Raw genomic sequence first — 17,593 nt, forward strand, 5'->3', positions numbered from 1 at the left:
TGGGGATGCCCGGGTGAGCAGCTTTGAAGAAGCAGAGAAGGCAGAAAACCCAGTGCACGGATTAGGGGAGACAGAAAAAGCGGAGATGGTGACTATCACAGAAGTTCTGGGATAGAAGGGGAGAGAACTTGGCCTCTGTGGGAGGACACAGGGCTGGGCTGAGAGAGGCTGAGGGAATGAGTCAGAGAAGGGCTGGGGTAGAGGAAATTAATTAATTGCCTCCTTTGTCTGAGACCAGCTGTGAATCTCTAGATTAAAAAAGATGGAGAAAGGCCTTTGGGAGGATAGGCCAGCAGACCCTGAGTGATACACCCATGCGGGGCTTTTAGGCTGAGGGCAGGAGAGTAGACTGGAGAGTCAGATGCTTCTGAGCTGTAAGCCTAGCTAGTCAGTTCCTACTCCACGTAGCCCTCCTTAACATGCGTGAAAACACTTCCCGGTGTCGTCCTCAGAGGACGCTGTGCCCTACCTGGGAGCATAGAGTAGAAACACAGTATCCATCATCAGGGGCACAGAGGAGAAACGCAGTATCCATCCATCTTGAAAAGACAGCCCCTCACCTCGTCCTGCTAAGTAACTTGTCCTCCTCAGAGGAGGTCTCGTCCTCCCCAGGGGCATAGAGTAGAGACATAGAATCCAGCCAGGCGGTGGTGGTGCCCGCCCGCCTTTAATCCCAGCACTTGGGAGGCAGAGGCAGGTGGATTTCTGAGTTCCAGGCCAGCCTGGTCTACAAAGTGAGTTCCAGGACATCCAGGGCTATACAGAGAAACCCTGTGGGGGGGTGGGGAGAAAGAAACACAGTATCCATCAGCAGGGACTCAGAGTAGAAACAGTATCCATCTTGAAAAGACAGCTTGTCACCAAGTCCTGCTAAGTAACTTGTCCTCCTTACTTGGGAGGACGTCTTGTCTTCCCCAGGGGCATAGAGTAGAAACACAGTAAGCCCCCCCCAAGTCTTGCTCTGTGATGGTGAACCCCTCAAACCCTCTACTCTCTGGTCCCCATCTTCCACCTGCTCCCAGCCTCCACCCCTCTTCTCTTGGAGGCTTTGCCATGTCCTTCTGGTCCCCTCATAGCTACTCGGAATTCTTTTCTCCACACAGTAGCCAGAGTGGCCTTGTCACTATCCTTCTTGATGCCTTTGGAGGCTCTAAGACATGGCCACCTATGTGGGAGTCACTTGCTTTGCCTTGGCCTCATGTCTTGGCCTCACACCCAGTAGAAACACAGTCTTTCTCTTGCTTTGTGTCCACTTCCCCAGGGCTAGGAGGTTTTTTTTCGTCACTGCCTACCCTGTTCATTCTTCCTGGATCTTCTTCCCACTTTCTTTGCCCAGTCAGTGCCTGTGTGTCTTCAAATATGGAGGTGTGGCCAGATCCCCAGGACCCTTGCCTTTCTCAGACGTCTGCTGCTCGATCCCCAGTTGTACGGGGCTGGTCTCAGCACTTTCTCGCTTGTTTGAGGGAGTCACCGGATGAACAAACAGCTCTCCTAGTTTGGTCCATGAATTCCACAAAAGCAGGATTATGTTAGCATATCAGGAGCCTGCATGGTTCCTGCCATGGTGGAAGTGCTCCGGAAATATTTGCTAAGTGAAAAAAGGAAAGAATGAAAAGCCCTCGCCCTGTGTCAGAAACGGAATGAAGTGAGGCAAGAACGGAAGAGGTTGAACAGTCCAAGAGCAACCCTTAGGTCACTGCCTGCATCCTAAGCAAGAGGCAAGATCACTAGACTGCTCACCCTGTTGGAGTCTGGAGCATGCAAAATTCACTTCTAGGTGTGCATTCAATTAAAAAAAAGTACATGTACCCTGAGTGTCCCCCAGGCCTTCCTGCTCCTGTCTTTTTGTCTGCATAGCTCTCGCACCCAGCCTTCTGCGGCTGTGTCTGTAAAAGCCAGAGCCCTGTTGGGAAAGAGGCCCATCTCTCATTCAGTCTCCTTTTCTCTGACGGTTATTTCCACATGGCCAGAGAACACATGGCGAACATTTGAAACATTTGTTGAAATATTGAACAGTTAGGATTTAAATAGGAGCACTAATGGGCAAACTGCATCTCAGTTTTCTATGATCCATTTGTTTCTCCAATGTGCAGTATTACTTCTGCTAATTGAATCACAGGCTGCATTACTAGATACCCCACTCATCTCTGTTGGAACCTAGAGAGTGGAGTGGGGCTGGCTAGAAAATGTTCTAGGAAGGTCTTGTCACTGCAGCCTCTTGGAGCCCCCTGGGTTTCACTCTAGCTGCCACTGGCTGGCATGGGAGTGGGTAGGGGGGTTGGGGGAGAAAATGCCGGGGTGAGGGTGGATGGGGTCAGGCGATGGAGTGTGAGGTTGCAGTTCAGGGAGGGGTGGTTGGAGGGCCACATCCTCCTTGGACGTCATGAAGCTGTGGTGTCCTGTGCCCTGAGTGTGCGGGTAGCCTCTTTTATTTCCTCATTTCTGTTCTTTTCTCTACTAGAGGACAAATAAGCCTAATTGAGTTTTCAAAGCTTCCCTTTGGGGATTATAGTGCTACGCTACTAAGAATTATTCTTCTTCATGTAAAAAAGGCAAAAACTGCTTTGTAGAATTGGAACATACAGTCGGTGCTTGTCTTTGATCTCAGTACTTGTGAGGCAGAGGCAGGGGGAATCTCTGTGAATTGGAGGCCAGCCTGTTTACATGTGAGTTCTAGGTCAGCCAGGACTATACAGAGGGTCCCAATCTCTAAAAAGCAAAAAATATGTGGGTAAGACATGTATCTCACTTGGAAACACCAATTTGTGGTATCCAAAGGACCCCTGGGCCCAGTGGAATGGAGATGGGGTAGTCATCATTTTAAACTACTAGTTAAAATGGCTTCAAATGGGATGCATATAATGGAGCACGCTTTAAAACACAGAATTTAGGAGGCACTGCCTGTAGACCTCTGGAAGTTCAGGCCATCCAGGGCTACACAGAGAGAACCTATCTTTTAAAAATAAGTATGGTGTAAAAACGTTTTTTTGTTTAAATCTCTTTTAAAATGTCGATTTATAAAATGTGAACTAGAAGTGTGTGTGTGTTGTGGGGTGTCTCTCCAGACACGGTTGAGGTCACGGGGCAGCAGGGGACTGGATTCTTCTGACCTGGCTGCTGTACCAAATCACACCCAGGGTGGAACTCTCAGTTCTAGAGATCAAATCTACTTAGGGCTGCCTCCTCCCGAGGGCTAGGACAGGAAAGCTACTCCAGGGCTTTCTCTGGTGTCTGATAGTTTCTGATGATCTTCCCTGCTTGGCTTCCTTCTTATACATTCTTAGATGTGTCCAAAGTCTGATAATGACTCCAGCCATATTGCAGAAGGGTAACTTGTGGGGATGATTAGTTTAAAGGTAAATACTAAGATGTTCAGTTTATGACTTATTTAAAAATCTCCTTGACTTGGGGCTGGAGAGATGGCTCGTCAGTAAAGCGGTTACTGCTCTGGCAGAGGACCCCACGCTGTCCCCAGCACTCACGTGGAGTCACACAACAGCCTGTAACCCCAGTTTCGGAGGCTCTGAAGCTGTCCTCTGTCTTCCATGGGCACCTGCAAACACATGATGCATATGAACTCACACAGACACACATATACATACACATAAAATAAAGTACAGACAAGAAGCTATTTGAAATTGATGCCAGCTGCCAAAGGGAAAATCCATTTTCTCCAATGGAGTGTTACAACACACGATGAACTCTGTGGCTTTGTTTGTTTGTTTGTTTGTTTTGATTTTTAAGAGAGAGAGAGAGAGAGAGAGAGAGAGAGAGAGAGAGAGAGAGAGAGAGAGAACATGAAATTGGGTGGTGGGTAGGACTGGGAGGAGCTGGGGAAGAGGGAAATATGGTCAAACTACCATATGTGTGTGTGTGTGTGTGTGTATATATATGTATGTATATATATATATGTATGTATATATATAAATTTAATATAAAAGAGAAAAGAAAGCATGGAGTCTGGTCAAGCAGTTTGTGCTTCTGGCAATTAGAATGGTGGCTACACTGGGGACAAAGAGGCTGGAAGAAGGGCCAGCCAGATGTGGCCCAGCAGGGAAAGGCACTTGCCACTGGAGGACCAGAGTTTGCTCCCTAGAACCCACATAGTGGAAGGAAAGATCCAGCCCTACGAGGGCTCCTCTGACCTCCACGTGCGTGCCACTGTGTGCCTCCATAGACATAATTGGCAAGCAACGTTGAATTAATAAATTAGAAAGAGAGTTTGAGCTGGGGAACGTCTGAGGAGAGCCTCTCAGGTGCTTCCTGACATGGCTGTCGTCACTGTTGGAGAGACATGTTGAACTGCTGCTTTGTCGGGCGAGCACTCCTCCCTTCTGAGCTTCGGTGTTTAATAATGTTCTCTGCACGTGAGTCAGGATACCTGCTCCCTCCTCACACCGCTATTCGAGTTGATTTGTTTCTGTGAACATTGAAATGATTAATTTTCCATCAGGGGGAGCCTGGGGTGGGGGGCAGGTAGAGTTCTGAGAAGATGGAGTAGCTGTAGCTTCTTGAATTGATGAGAACTGGTGTTCCTCACAGGCCTCCCTGGATACTTGGACGAGGGACTTTGAATTCCATGCTGTGCAGGTAAGAATTTGGGGATCTCTGATGGGTTAGCAGGCTCTCCAGAGAGATGCGTTCTCTCTCACTTGCATACACATATGAAAATAGAGATATGGTAGAAAGATAGACAGACAGACAACCATCTTTTTCATTCATGTGTGTGTGGTGTATGTGCATGTATGTGCATGTACGTGTATAACTAGGGAAACCAGAAGAGTGCACTGGGTGGCTTCCTCTACCACTTTGTGCTTTCTTTTGAGGCAGGGTCTCTTCCTGAGCCTGTATCTGGTTTTTTCAGATTGGCTGAAAGCCCCAGAAATCCTCTTGTCTTGGTGCTCTAAAAACACCAGGGTTACAGGTATGCATAAGGCCATGGTTGGCTCGTACATGAGCGCTAACATCCAAACTCAGGTCCTGGTGCTTGGGTAGCAAGCACTCCGAGGCACGTTGCCAGATCTCCAAGCCTGCTGGTTCCCACTGGCTTTCAACTGATTGGATGGGACGTAGCACATTAGGAAGACCGTCGGCTGTCCTTAGCTGATGTGGATGCTGAAGAGCCTAAACATAGCCTTTGCAGCAGCATTTACACTGGTGTTGGCCACACTCTAGCCAAGCTGACACATGCAGTTAACTATCACGTGATCCTGAGTATCAGCCAATCTCCTCTGAACCAACCCCTGCAACCATCTTACCTTATCCTGCACAGAATCCTGTCCATAGCTGATCAGATTTCCCCTCGGATGGTGGCTTGGTGCTACTGTGCAAAACTGACTCTTTCTCTGTCTTTTACTCCTGGATCTATGAACAGCCAAATCTGGCTTTCTCTGGCATGATAGGCACAAAGGAACCAGTACGGACTGGCTAATGACATCTGGGAATGTTGGCCATGTAGGGTTGGGGTGGGCAAATGGCTGTCATGCTGTAAGCATCCAGGTGAAGCTCCTTGATTCTCAGTCACGGTCCTGGTGAACTTCACTTGAATTTACGCGCTGACTGGAGCATCTTCAGCTGCCCTCAGCCACCAGGGCTCACCCTCAGTATAGGAGAGAAGGCAGTTTCCCAAGGGGCAGTTCCTCCTTCAGCCTGGCGTGATAGGAGGTCTGTCTCTGTTAGTCAGACTGTTTGCCAATCTGATCAGCTTGCAGGTGCAGGATGGATTCTTGCTTTTGCCTGCAGAGCCGAGAGGGACCCACACTTTTGATTAAAGATGGAGATACACGTCCTTGGAGGTGATGGTAGTTGCTCAGGGTCACACAGCACGTTGCAGAGAGCCAGGGATGGATTCAACTGCCCAAGCTATGACCATGGCTATCATTCACTGGTGACTGCTTGCCTCCGTGGACAGTCAGGAAGGGAGAGTCTAAAAGGACCAGCTTTCTGGAGATCAAGTCTGAGGAACAGGCCTCCCCCTAAGGTCGGGTGCTGGAGCGGATTCCCATCTGTCTCCGAACACTTGGTTGATGTTGATTTCTTCCACTGAATGGTAAACCGTCCTTTCAGTACTCAGACAGGGGACCCCCAGAGGTAGCTAGTTGGCCTAGACAAATCTATGCTCCCCCAGTTTGATGAGAGACTCTGATTCTGTAAATAAAACAGAGCATGATCGAAAACAGCAACTGATATCAACTGGTGTCTATCTGGCCTGCACATGCTCGTACACACACACACACACACACACACACACACACACACACACAGAGTTGTTTGTATCCACCTCATGTGGTCTCCTCTGGTCTCCTTGGTGATATGAAACTTTCCCGTGGGTTAAAAGGAAAGAGTGCTTGGAGTCGAGATGGTGATTTTCCTCAGCAGTTCCTTAGCCCTCAGGATGCTCGGGGGGACTCTGACCAAGGAGAATCAGGGAAAGCAGGTCCCTGCCAGCCTCAGCTCTGGTAGGCAGGGCCCATGCCCTCAGAAGGCATAGCACCATCTATTTTTCTTTGAAGATTACTTCCTGTTACATAAGATATTGCTAGCATGCTGCATCCTAGGGGATGTCTTTTGGAGAAGATAGGCAAATGGAAAGGTCTAACCGGGTGATCACAGGCACGTGTCTGGGGCAGTGGATCAGCTGGTTAAATAAACACGTTTCCTTTGGACCACTCAACTAGCCCAAGGTTCACCATCAAGGAGTGTTGAAGATGGAGCTCTTAACTGCTCCTGGGAAGAGGTACAATGGAATCTCTATGGAGACACTTGTTCTGAGGGTTTGTGGGGCGTGCTGGGGCACAAGTCCAACAAGGATGGCCTTAGCAGGGCTATCTGGAGGTGTTTGGCCTGCAAGCGGTTTCCCCTTCACACAATGAGGCCCTCTCCTCATTGCCAAGTGTCCCTCCCTTGGCACAGGAACTTGTCCTTACAGGCCAGCAGCCTTGGCCTCCCTCTCCAGCAGACGCCCACATCTTACCTACTTCTTGCTACTAAGTTCAGTCTGAAGTGAGACTGGCCCTAGAGCTTTCATAACCTGATTCTTAAACCATGGAAGCCCCCAAAGGGGACTGGAAAGGAGCCACAGTAGTCCCCCACAGCTGCTGGCTGCCCACCTGTGCCTGGGGTACAGAGCGGTCTGAAGGGGCCTTTGCTGCTTTCTCTCTCTCTCTCTCTCTCTCTCTCTCTCTCTCTCTCTCTCTCGTTCTAAAATGGGGTGAATGCAATTTGATTTTTTTTTATCAAGTTTTATTTTAAAGTGCATTGCAACAGTGTATCTCATCAGGTTTATTTTTCTTCCCCCTTGTGGTAGGAACAGATAGAAATGGTGACTGTGCAGATGAACAGAAAGAGTAAAAAAGTAAAAAGAAAGGAAGAAGTTCCTCTAGACTTTTCAGGGCAAACCTATCATACCCTCTTTCAAGCTCCATAGAGGTCTGTAGGGGTGTGTGTGTGTGTGTGTGTGTGTGTGTGTGTGTGTGTGTCTATCTGCCCATCTGTGTTTGTGTGTGTGTGCTTGTGTATCTTCTTGGGTCTATATGTGTCTATCTGTGTGTGTATCTAAGTGGCTCTGTCTGTCTGTCTGTCTGTCTGTGTATGTGTGTGTGTTCTGTTTGTGTGTTGTTCTATTTGTGTCTATGTATGCATTCACATGGGTCTGTGTGTATGTGTGTCTGTCTGTCTGTCTGTCTGTCTGTCTGTCTGTGTGTTTGCTATAAAAGCTTGTTCTCCTTTGCTTTAGAAAAGGTAGAACGTGGACCATTTGTGTTTCATAGAAACAGAGGAGCAGAGAGCAGTAGAGACCTGTGATTATCTCCTGCCTGCCTTCCCATGGTCACTTGGAACACACCTTGTAGCAATCTGGATGTCTTGGTGCATTTTCTGTTAACAGTAGAATGCCTGAGACCAGATAATTTATGAACAACAGAAGTTCATTTCTTACATTTCTGGATGCCAGTGTCTGCGGAGGGAGGGCCTTCTCGCTGCATCACAGTGTGGTGGAAGGGACCGTGTGTTTGGAAGTTCAGCGGAGAGTCTTTTACTGAGGCTGCTCCTATGGTAACTAAGTCTCTTCCAGCTGCCACCACCGGACCCTATCCTAGGCCATGTGGAGTTCATAGTACCGATGAGCGCTGTGAATCACTGACTTTTCAGTCAGTTCAGGAGGAGTCCCTGGACCATCCCAGGCTTGTCCCTCATCACAGGCTTCTTGTGACCTTAGTAATGGCAGCAGCGGCGGCTGAGGAAGGAGCCTGTAGTATCTATGTGAGCTGCTCTCCTTACTTCTCACCCTCTCACTGATTAAGGGTTATATCTCCCCAGAGTTTCTATCCCTGGGAGTGGCACTGAGGACCCCGCATCCTCACTTCCAGTCTCTCCCATTGGTGACCCACTCACAACAAGCTCTCTGCAAAGGAACCGGGCATCCTTGTCGGGAAGGGCATGTTGGTGAAAGTGCTGAGGGACACTTCCTCGCAAAGCTCGTCAGCACAGAAATGAAACATTGATGAGCTCCCTCAAATTGCAAATACTGTTCAACTTAAAGGGGAAAAAATGTAGAAAGCTGCCTTTCCCTCACCCAGGGCAAGATCAGGGATGCCTTGCCCGGGTTACCAGTAAATGCCAGTGTCGTCATCAGGGCCAGAGAAAGGATTTCTCCTTCTGCAGTTGCTTAGTGGCTCCACTGTTCCCAGAAACTTGAACTCAATTACTTTTAATCAGTTCAGTTTCCACTGACCCTTTCTCCCTCCCGGTTGCTGCTTATAATGCTGGGTCTAAGTGCCTGGCTCGATGCCAGAGACTGTGGGGCTGAAGGCAAATCAAACAGTCGAGTCCACGCCCATTAGAGGGATTAGGATCTGGCTCTGTAGAGATAAAATCTACAGCTCAAAAAAAAATGGCAATATCCAGGCGAGTTTTAGGTCTATACATAAGTGCTCCCATGCTTAGACTATAGTGCGGGTTAGAAACTCACCAGGACTTCTCTGGCTCTTTCGTGTTTAGACTAAACATGCTGGGTCTCATGTTAAATGAAAGCAGCTATCTCTGTGTTTGCCAAGTCTTTGATGCAGTTAGGATCTCAGGGTACCACTTGGTGATGTATATGTATGTATATATGTATGTATGCATGGATGGATGGATGAATGGATGGATGGACGGACTGATGGAAGGATGGAGGGATGGATTTAGTATTTTGAGACATGGTCTATTTGGAATTTTTCACTGTTGTGCTGTCTATATGAAGAAACAACTTACAGGATAAATTATTTTGCTTCTGATTTCAGAGTTTTCAGACCATAGGGGTCGGGGCAGAGCAGAGCTGGTCATATCATGGTGGATGGAAGCAAATAGATATTAGGAAAGAGGCCAAGGCAAAATATAACTGCCAATAACACACACTCAGTGGCCTTTCTCTCAACCAAGCCCTGCCTCCCTAAATTTCACCTCTTCCCTAACCATCCATTCCAGTTTTGAGACCATCAACTGATGCATAGATAAGATCAGCCATTCGTGGGCTAAGAGCCTCAGGATTTGCCCTCATAGACACCCCCAGGAGCAGGCTCTGTAAAGCCCCTACACGTTGCTCAATCCAATCAAGTTGAAGGTCAAGATTAACCCCAGCCAGGTCTCACTATGTAGGTCAGGCTGGCTTTGAACTTGAAATCCTCCTTGCTCAGCCTCAGAATAATGAAATCATAGGTCTGCACCACCATACTTAACCATGGCAACACTTCAAACGCACACAGTAGGTCTTTAAAACTCTGGCTTTTATGCTCCTTAGTTCCTTCAGATTAGCGTGGCCTTGGCCACTCTGGAACATATTGACACACTGCAGTGTAAGTGAGCTAGAGAGAGTTTCACTTGCTCCCAGGCAGAGGGAGCTGGCTCTCTGGAGCACAGGCTAGACCTCAGCCTTCTCCTCAGTCCACACACGGGTAAGCATACAACATTTAAAAGATGAGTTCCTCCCATCTCTTCGGGTGACTTTTTCAGAGATGAAGCCTCGAGTGTATTCTTGTGGGTGTCTGACTCGGTGTGTTCGCTTTTTGTTTTGAAGGATAAAAAGCCCAAAGAACAAGAAAAAAGAGGTGATTTTCTCCATCGTCCGTTTTCCAAGAAGTTGGACAAGAACCTGCCTTCTCACAAACAGCCATCGCCTTCGCTGATCACACAGCTCCAGAGTACCAAAGCCCTGCTCAAAGACAGGAAGGCCTCCAAGTCAGGCTTCCCCGACAAAGGTAGGTCAGCTCCACTGTCCCGCTCAGCTCACTGTGTGCGGGTGGCTGGGTGGGCTCAGAACAGAGGCGACTGTGCCGCTGGAAAGGTCTCATTGGTACATCCAAGGCCAAGGGACTCAGACCAAGCAGTTGGGTGGTTCACCTGTGCAGGGTTGGAGAAGACAGAGGTGGGTGTGCGCAGTATGATGAAAACAGAGATGGGGTACATAGCACTGCAGATACACGGTGTAAAAGGAGCAGACACAGAGATATGGCAGCAGGTCATCAGGGTGGTCGGGACTGTGGAAGAAGACTTGAGATATAAAGAACTGTAGAGGCAGAAATCAGAACAGAAATTAGTGTTGTAGGAGCCGAGGCTGGGGTACATGGTACTGTAGGGACTGTCATCAGATAGATAGTTGTGGTATGAGAGTCTGCAGGTCCAGAGCATGTAGGGGCAGAAGTTTGCATGCATGGCATTGTGGGACTGGAGGCCAGGGCATAAGGTATCACAGAAGCAGGTTGGGGTATAAGAATAGAGGGAGAAGAGAGGGAGATGTGCAGCCTCAGAGACTGGCACACACCACATTTTGGGATAGAATGAGTACCTGAGATTGCATGAACCAATGGGATAGATTGATGAGAGCAGGAGGTGGAGGCAAAAGCGGGTGCTGGGATGTAGACTTATTGGAAACATGGCCCCATGAGACATTCAAGTGTGACTGTGTCTGGGTTCTGGAGTGGTGGTGGGATTCCCCGACCCAAGTTCAAGTACCAGTTCTGCTGGTTGGTTGTGAGCCAGTGGTCTTCCTTGAGTCACTTAGTTGTAATAACCACTGGCTGTTAGAGCTACTATAAATAAACCCACTGTGTCCAATTCAAAATCTATTCCCTTGTTGATAACTGATAGGTGTGATCATCCCTGGATAGCACAGGTTTGAGATGCGTGAGAGAAATCCCCCCTCGCTGGGAGGGAGACTGGGGGTGTCCTAACATGGGATCTTGAGACAAGAGTGCTCTCTTTATATAGGTCGGTTGCTGAGGTTTTATTATTTATTTATAGAGGTCAAAGCACAGGCTTTGAGGCTCAGCGAGGGGTGTGGTCATCTGAGGTCAACTCACACTTGTTGCTCTGCTTAGTGGGACTCTGGGGTGGCAGCTCCTAGCCCTCCATTTCCCAGAGCCCAGCCGGTCTTGGTGCACAGAACATAGCACTAGGAAGGGAAGCCATGCTTGTGTACCAGCCAGATCACTGACAAGATTAGCCATTAATGAAATCCTACATCTTCCCGCTGTCACATACCAGGCATCTGCTGCCTGAGGAGATTTATTTCCATGTCTGAGTATTTATTTATGTGGGGAAGGAAGATTCTCCGAGCCCTCGGCTGCTCCTGAAGCCACTCGCACTGGGCAGCAGCTTGCTCCTGCGGCTGGGCTTTAAAACGTTACTCAGTGAAAAGACCCTGAGGTGGATGGAGCTCATTCTTTATGAGCTTGGCTTTCTTTCCCCCAAGGGTCGAGCCTCTGGGGGGTTGCCCTCTCTTCCCTGGGACAGTTTACAAACCCAGATGCTGGTCAATGCCAACTCGAGATGGAAAGTCTGGCCACTGGCTAGTTGCCTTTGCCTCACAGTTCTGTTTGAAGTTGACGAGGCTGCCTTGATTTTAAGCCACAAGGGAGGCTTGAAAAATGAGGGGCACCTACAGCCTGGATGATCCTGGAAGGTTTTGCACTAAGGGGAAGAGCCAGTCTTCAAAGTTCAGCTATCCTAGGAGACTATGTGTGTTCCTACAATGGCCAAGTTCATGGAGCTGCCGGTGGAATGGGGTTGTCAGAGTGTAGGGAAACAAGACAGAATGGATGAGTCTTCAATGGCAGCATTATTTCTGCAGAATGAAATAGCTGTGTGTCTTTGCCAAACTGTTGAGTGAAAGAAACTGAGCTGGTAAACTTTCTGTTACATATATATATATATATATATATATATATATATTTTTTTTTTTTTTTTTACCATGGTAAACTTGTAAGAAAGTATCTGAGGGGACCCAAGTCTTTCCATAGTTAGCAGTTGGAAGGAAGATCAGATATGTGGGTGTTCGGTAAGCCAGACTCTGGACGTTTTAGTTTTTAGTGGATGTTCTGTTGAGCAGCAAACCTCTATTCAAAAGGCTCTTGACAGTGCCTCTGGGATTTTCAGTTACCAAAATAGAGTAGCTGTTGAATTGGGTTAGCCTGCTGCCTCCTGTACCTTAGAAAGACGTGTGGGTTCTGTGGGGCCTCAGGTGCTCTGGCTGACTCTTCCTCTAACTAGCCTAGGGTGTTTGCTCCCTCCTGCTTGCATTAGTTTGCTGTCTCAGTTAAGCTGGTGGCTGGGGGTAGGGGGTGGTGGTTGGGAGGGCATGAACACAATGGCTGTGTGTGCTCTTTCTGAACCTATTTTTCATGGTCTTGTTTCCTTGGTATGTAGATTCCTTCGTCTGCCGCAATCTTTTCCGAAAAACCTCTGATTCCAATTGTGTGGCTTCTTCTTCCATGGAATTCATCCCTGTCCCACCTCCCAGGACACCAAGGATTGTAAAGAAACTAGAGCCACACCAGCCAGGGCCGGGAAGTGCCAGCATCCTCCCCAAGGAAGAGCCCCTGCTGCTGGATATGGTACGCTCCTTTGAGTCCGTGGATCGAGAGGACCACATAGAACTGCTGTCCCCTTCTCACCATTATAGGATCCTGAGCTCGCCTGTGAGCCTGGCTCGTAGGAATTCTAGTGAGAGGACACTCTCCCAGGGGCTGCTGTCTGGAAGTACCTCACCTCTCCAAACTCCATTGCATTCCACGCTGGTCTCTTTTGCCCACGAAGAAAAGAACAGCCCCCCACAAGAGGAGGGTGTGTGTTCACCACCTCCCGTTCCCAGCAACGGCCTCCTGCAGCCTCTGGGGAGCCCCAACTGTGTAAAGAGCAGGGGACGGTTCCCCATGATGGGCATCGGACAGATGCTGAGGAAGCGGCACCAGAGCCTGCAGCCTTCCTCAGAGAGGTCCCTGGAGGCCAGCATGTCCCCTCTGCAGCCCACAGCCCCCTCCAGCCTCTCCTTTGACATGGCTGACGGTGTCAAGGGCCAGTGTTAACCTGGGATGGCAAGATTCTGGGTCTCTGTGAGGACAGCCACGGAACAGAGCTCCACACAGGCAGGCACCAGGGCATGGGTGAACAGCCTCACGGGAGCATCCTTTATTCTTTTATTCCTGCCACACAGTCCCACGCTCGTATCAGCTGAAGTCCACAGACTCAAAGTCCACACACTTACTTAGGGACCCTCTGAGACGCTGCGACTAGGGGGAGGGGGAGGGGGCGGACTGTGGAAATCACACCTTTCAGCCTGAGATTCTCTTTGCTATCACCAATCACTGAGCCCTCTCCAGGATCCCCAGTGGGCTCAGAGCTAAAAACCACACCTCCATCTGCTGGGCCAATCAGATTTCCAGACTGGTACCAGGTTGTCCCTCCCTCCCTCCGCTCTGTGTGTCTCTCACAGACAGTACAGTCTCATGGGGACCGTGCCACTCGCTGGTAAGGACGTTCACCCAGCCTAGGGATCCCTCTACAGAGGGAAGCAACCCCCCCTTTCCGTAACAGTGAGTCCCCACAGAGTGCTGAGTCACAGTGATGGACCGGGAGGAAGATGGGATGGCGCCTCAGACAGAGATGGAACCCAGCAGCGAGAACCCAGGAGGAAGACGAAGACTCAAGCAAACGCTCATTCCTGTGCAACGTTTTGACGGATTTTTCTTTCCTCTCTTTCTTTTTCCCCTGCCCTTTTCTTCTTTTGGGGGTTGAAACTTGCTGAGGATTGAACGAACTAGTCCAAAGAGATCTTTCTTTATATGAAGTCATTAATTAAATTTAAGTAATTTTTTTTTAAAGACAGGGTCTCATTAAGTAGCCCAAGCTGGCTTCAAACTCATGATCCTCCTGCCTCAGCCTCCAAAGCGCTGAGATTACAAGTATATATACGTGTCTGGCTCAAAATAGCAATTCAAAAACAAAAACTAGTTGACCAGATGAAAAGTAATTTTACCAAATTCATGTGTTTTTGTTTTTCTGAGAGGCTGCAGCTCAGATGGCCAAAAAAGCTGGCTTGGGTGGTAACAGGAGGAACATTGGACCACAGTGGCCTGCCTGCCTGAGGGATAGTAGCCTAGCCATCCTATGTTTATACTGTGGCAGCAGCAGAAGGCATAGAACTTAGCTCCAGATGGCTCTGGAGAGAGAGAAAGGATTCTTAAAGCAGAGTTGAGACATCAAGAAGCAGGGAATTCGATGTGTCGTGCTGTTCTGCCACGGTTGGAACTTAGCTGTTCTGCTGTTCTGCTGGGAGCTAGGAGCAGGCTTGCTGCCCCCTGGGAACACGCTCACAAGACGGTTCGTCCCCAAGGGAAACAGTGCCCCCAAAACAGGCTTTCAGTCCATGCTGTAATCTGCACCTTCCCCTCCAGGATTGAACCAAAGATGCATTTCCGGTTTTGTGACTGTGCCACTCTGTGTGTCTCTTGTGGAACCTGGTGTTGTCTGATCCTGTCCGGCTGGCGCTGGATGGAGGACTGTCTCTGTGTGCATCGTGGGCCCTGGTACTTAGCAGAGGACAATGGGTACTGTTGTCAGGAGGGGAAGACTTGGCACAGGTTGGACCACAGTTAGTTTAGGAGAGAAGATATGGAACAGCTCAGAATCTTCTGGTCTTTGACTATTTCAGATGGGGTCAGAGACCAGAGCTGTAGCCAGGAAGCCAGGTTCATCATCTTGGTCCATCGATTCTAAAGTGGGCAAATTTCTGTGACATCACAAAGCTGGCCTTTGCCAGTGAGGGCTGAGACACAGTACAACCGCCTCTCATTTACTGGTGGCGGGCGGCTTCCTTTGACCTCTCATAGCTCTGACTGGACTAGAAGAGAACACAGATTTGGCTGACCCTGGAAGAAAGCTGCTCTAGTCCTGGCTGAATTTGGTAAGACCTGGACTACTTAAACCCTAGGGAGGAACTGACTCCCTCCCAAGGACCCATTACAGGAGGAGGCCAGGCTTCTCTCCCAGAGCTGATGGTGTTCTTCATTCAGCATGGCTTCCGTTCAGCTTCCAGGACTTGACACTGAAAATAGAACTCTTTAAGCAGAGAGAAGAGGAGAACCATCCACAGATGCTCTCTGTATTTGATGTGACGTGTTTGAGCTTTGACAGGTGAAGAGTCCTTTTAAAAGATAACTGCCAACTGCAGGCATCTGGCTCTGCAAAGCTGGTAGGATGTGTACCTGTGTGCTGTGCCCGCCCCCTTTCTCCTAGCCCTTTATGTCTTTTTCTGGCTGTTTGCTTTTCTCGTACGTATGTGTGCCTGTGTTGGTGCTAGCCTGTGGAGAAAGAGTCTCCCATTCTTCAAATGCTTCGAGAACAGTGTCAGATGTACAACTAGCTGCCTGCGTTGCTACTGGTACCGTGGACTCTGAACTCAGGTTACCCACCTGAGTCCTCAGTAGGTAGTGGACCCATTGTGAGGCAAGTGAGAACAGGAGGGAGACAAGCTGTGTTCTGGGGCGCACATAAACACCTGACAGACGAGTCTAGGAAACCGCGTGAAAGAAGAAATGTTAAATTCTTTATTGTTTTATTATATTTATACGGAAAATGTGACTATCCTTTTGTTAAGTGCGGAGTGTATTGTCTGTTTGACCCATGACTGTCCTTCATGAATGAGTCTTTGCCTGTGATTCTAGTCAGCCTGTGGCTACTGATGGGGACGGCCGATCTGTCATCATGTGAAGTCCAGGAGGAAGAATCTATTTTAGTCATACGATTTGGTCATGAGTAAGGACTATATTTATGTCACCACTATTGAATATATGTACTTTTATAATGGCTGTGAAATACACTTTTTCCTCACAATGGCTGCTGCTTGTTTATTGATGGTTCTTAAAACATGGAGTCTGAGTCAGGTACAGGGTACTTAAACCTCTTGGCACAGACACAATTGAGGACTTGGGAGCATTTTCAACCACAGGAGCCCCTGGTTAATCTCATCTCCGAGGTGGGCGGGGGTGTATGTGTGTGTTTACAAAGGGTTATGTGGCTATGCGCTGAGTGGAAGCTCACCATGGCTCCCCACTGTACTGTTCACAGTCAAAGGTCAGGATTTCCCAAGTTGAACCAGAGACAGATGGATATCCATGAATCTTGCTTCTGGAGTCAGTTGTTTTAGGTCCTGGATCAGGGGAAGGGGTGGATATCTGTTGGGGCAGAAGTAGATTCACCGTTTGGATTTTTCTGGGTGTGACACCAGTCACCTGCTCACAGAATGTTTTTCTATAGGTGCTGCCACCGTCCTTAACAACTTGTGTCCCTTTCCCATAGGGACTACAGGCTCAGCAGGTTGCATGGCAGGGCCCCTGTTCCCACTATTCAGGCTCACACTGCAGTTAGAGATGAAGGAGCAGTTTGTAATGTGATGTTTTCTTTGAAGAATCACAAGATTTCAGAGCAGGAAGGAACCTGAGACTCTGTGATCCAACCTCTTCCTCCTCTTCCTCTTCCTCCTCTTCTTCCCCCTTTCCCTCCCCTCCTCCTCCCTCCTTCCCCTTCCCCCTTCCCTTCCCCTCCCCCTCCCTCTTCCTCTTCTTTTCTTCTTCAAGGTCTCCTGTACTCCAGGCTTACAATGAAGTCATAATCCTGCCTCAGCCTTCTGAGTGCTGAGAGAACACAGGTATGTACCGCCACCATACCCTACTCTCTCAGTCTGTGTTTTGCTTTGTTATTTAGATAAGGTCTTACTATGTAGCCTAGGCTGACCTCAAAGTCACAATCCTGACTCAACCTTCTTCATGATAGGACAGACACCACCATACTCAGCTACCCAAGAGGATACCCAGAATCCCTGGGTGAGCTGGCTGCTTTGGGCTTAGAGGAAAGTTGAGGGCCAATGGAGCTGTCACTGCAGCAGGCACTTCCAAGGCTCCTGGGAGAACCGTCTCTCATCCTTGAATCCTCCTCAGAATGGCTAGCGTCTCCAGACGCTGCAGAGTGTTAACTACAGTCCTCTCTGCTACCCTCCTCTGGTTACAGAAGCTCCATAGACTGCTTCATTTTTTTTGCACTTTCTGGTTTTCTTCAGTAAATCTGACATAAATAGGCATCCCTCGTTATCTACTGGGGTTTGTGAGACTAAACCCATAGAACATTTACACAGAGGCACATCACAGAGCGAGACAGATTTGGAAAGAATGCAAGGCAAGACTGGCTGGTTTTTGTTTTGTTTTGTTTTTTAAAGCAGGGTCTGGGAAGCCTCTTGGTTACTGTGTTTGTTTTCTGTGTACGAGTCTCTGTGCCACAGACACACTGA

General features: G+C 48.7%; 1 protein-coding gene across 1 annotated transcript in view; it reads left to right on the plus strand.

The window, feature by feature from the left end:
• The window catches only part of Hunk (hormonally up-regulated Neu-associated kinase), a 112,659-nt gene extending 96,522 nt beyond the window's left edge, over positions 1 to 16,137 (plus strand). The window contains exons 9-11 of the mRNA XM_021184998.3: positions 4,543 to 4,590; positions 10,052 to 10,232; positions 12,679 to 16,137. Of these exons, the coding sequence (XP_021040657.1) occupies positions 4,543 to 4,590; positions 10,052 to 10,232; positions 12,679 to 13,337 (888 nt within the window). The 3' untranslated portion in view covers positions 13,338 to 16,137. The remainder of the gene's footprint in view (positions 1 to 4,542; positions 4,591 to 10,051; positions 10,233 to 12,678) is intronic.
• Positions 16,138 to 17,593: the final 1,456 nt, after the last annotated feature.

This window comes from Mus caroli, unplaced genomic scaffold (genome assembly GCF_978045245.1).
Source record: "Mus caroli unplaced genomic scaffold, Mus_caroli_1 scaffold_17, whole genome shotgun sequence".
NCBI lineage: Eukaryota > Metazoa > Chordata > Mammalia > Rodentia > Muridae > Mus > Mus caroli.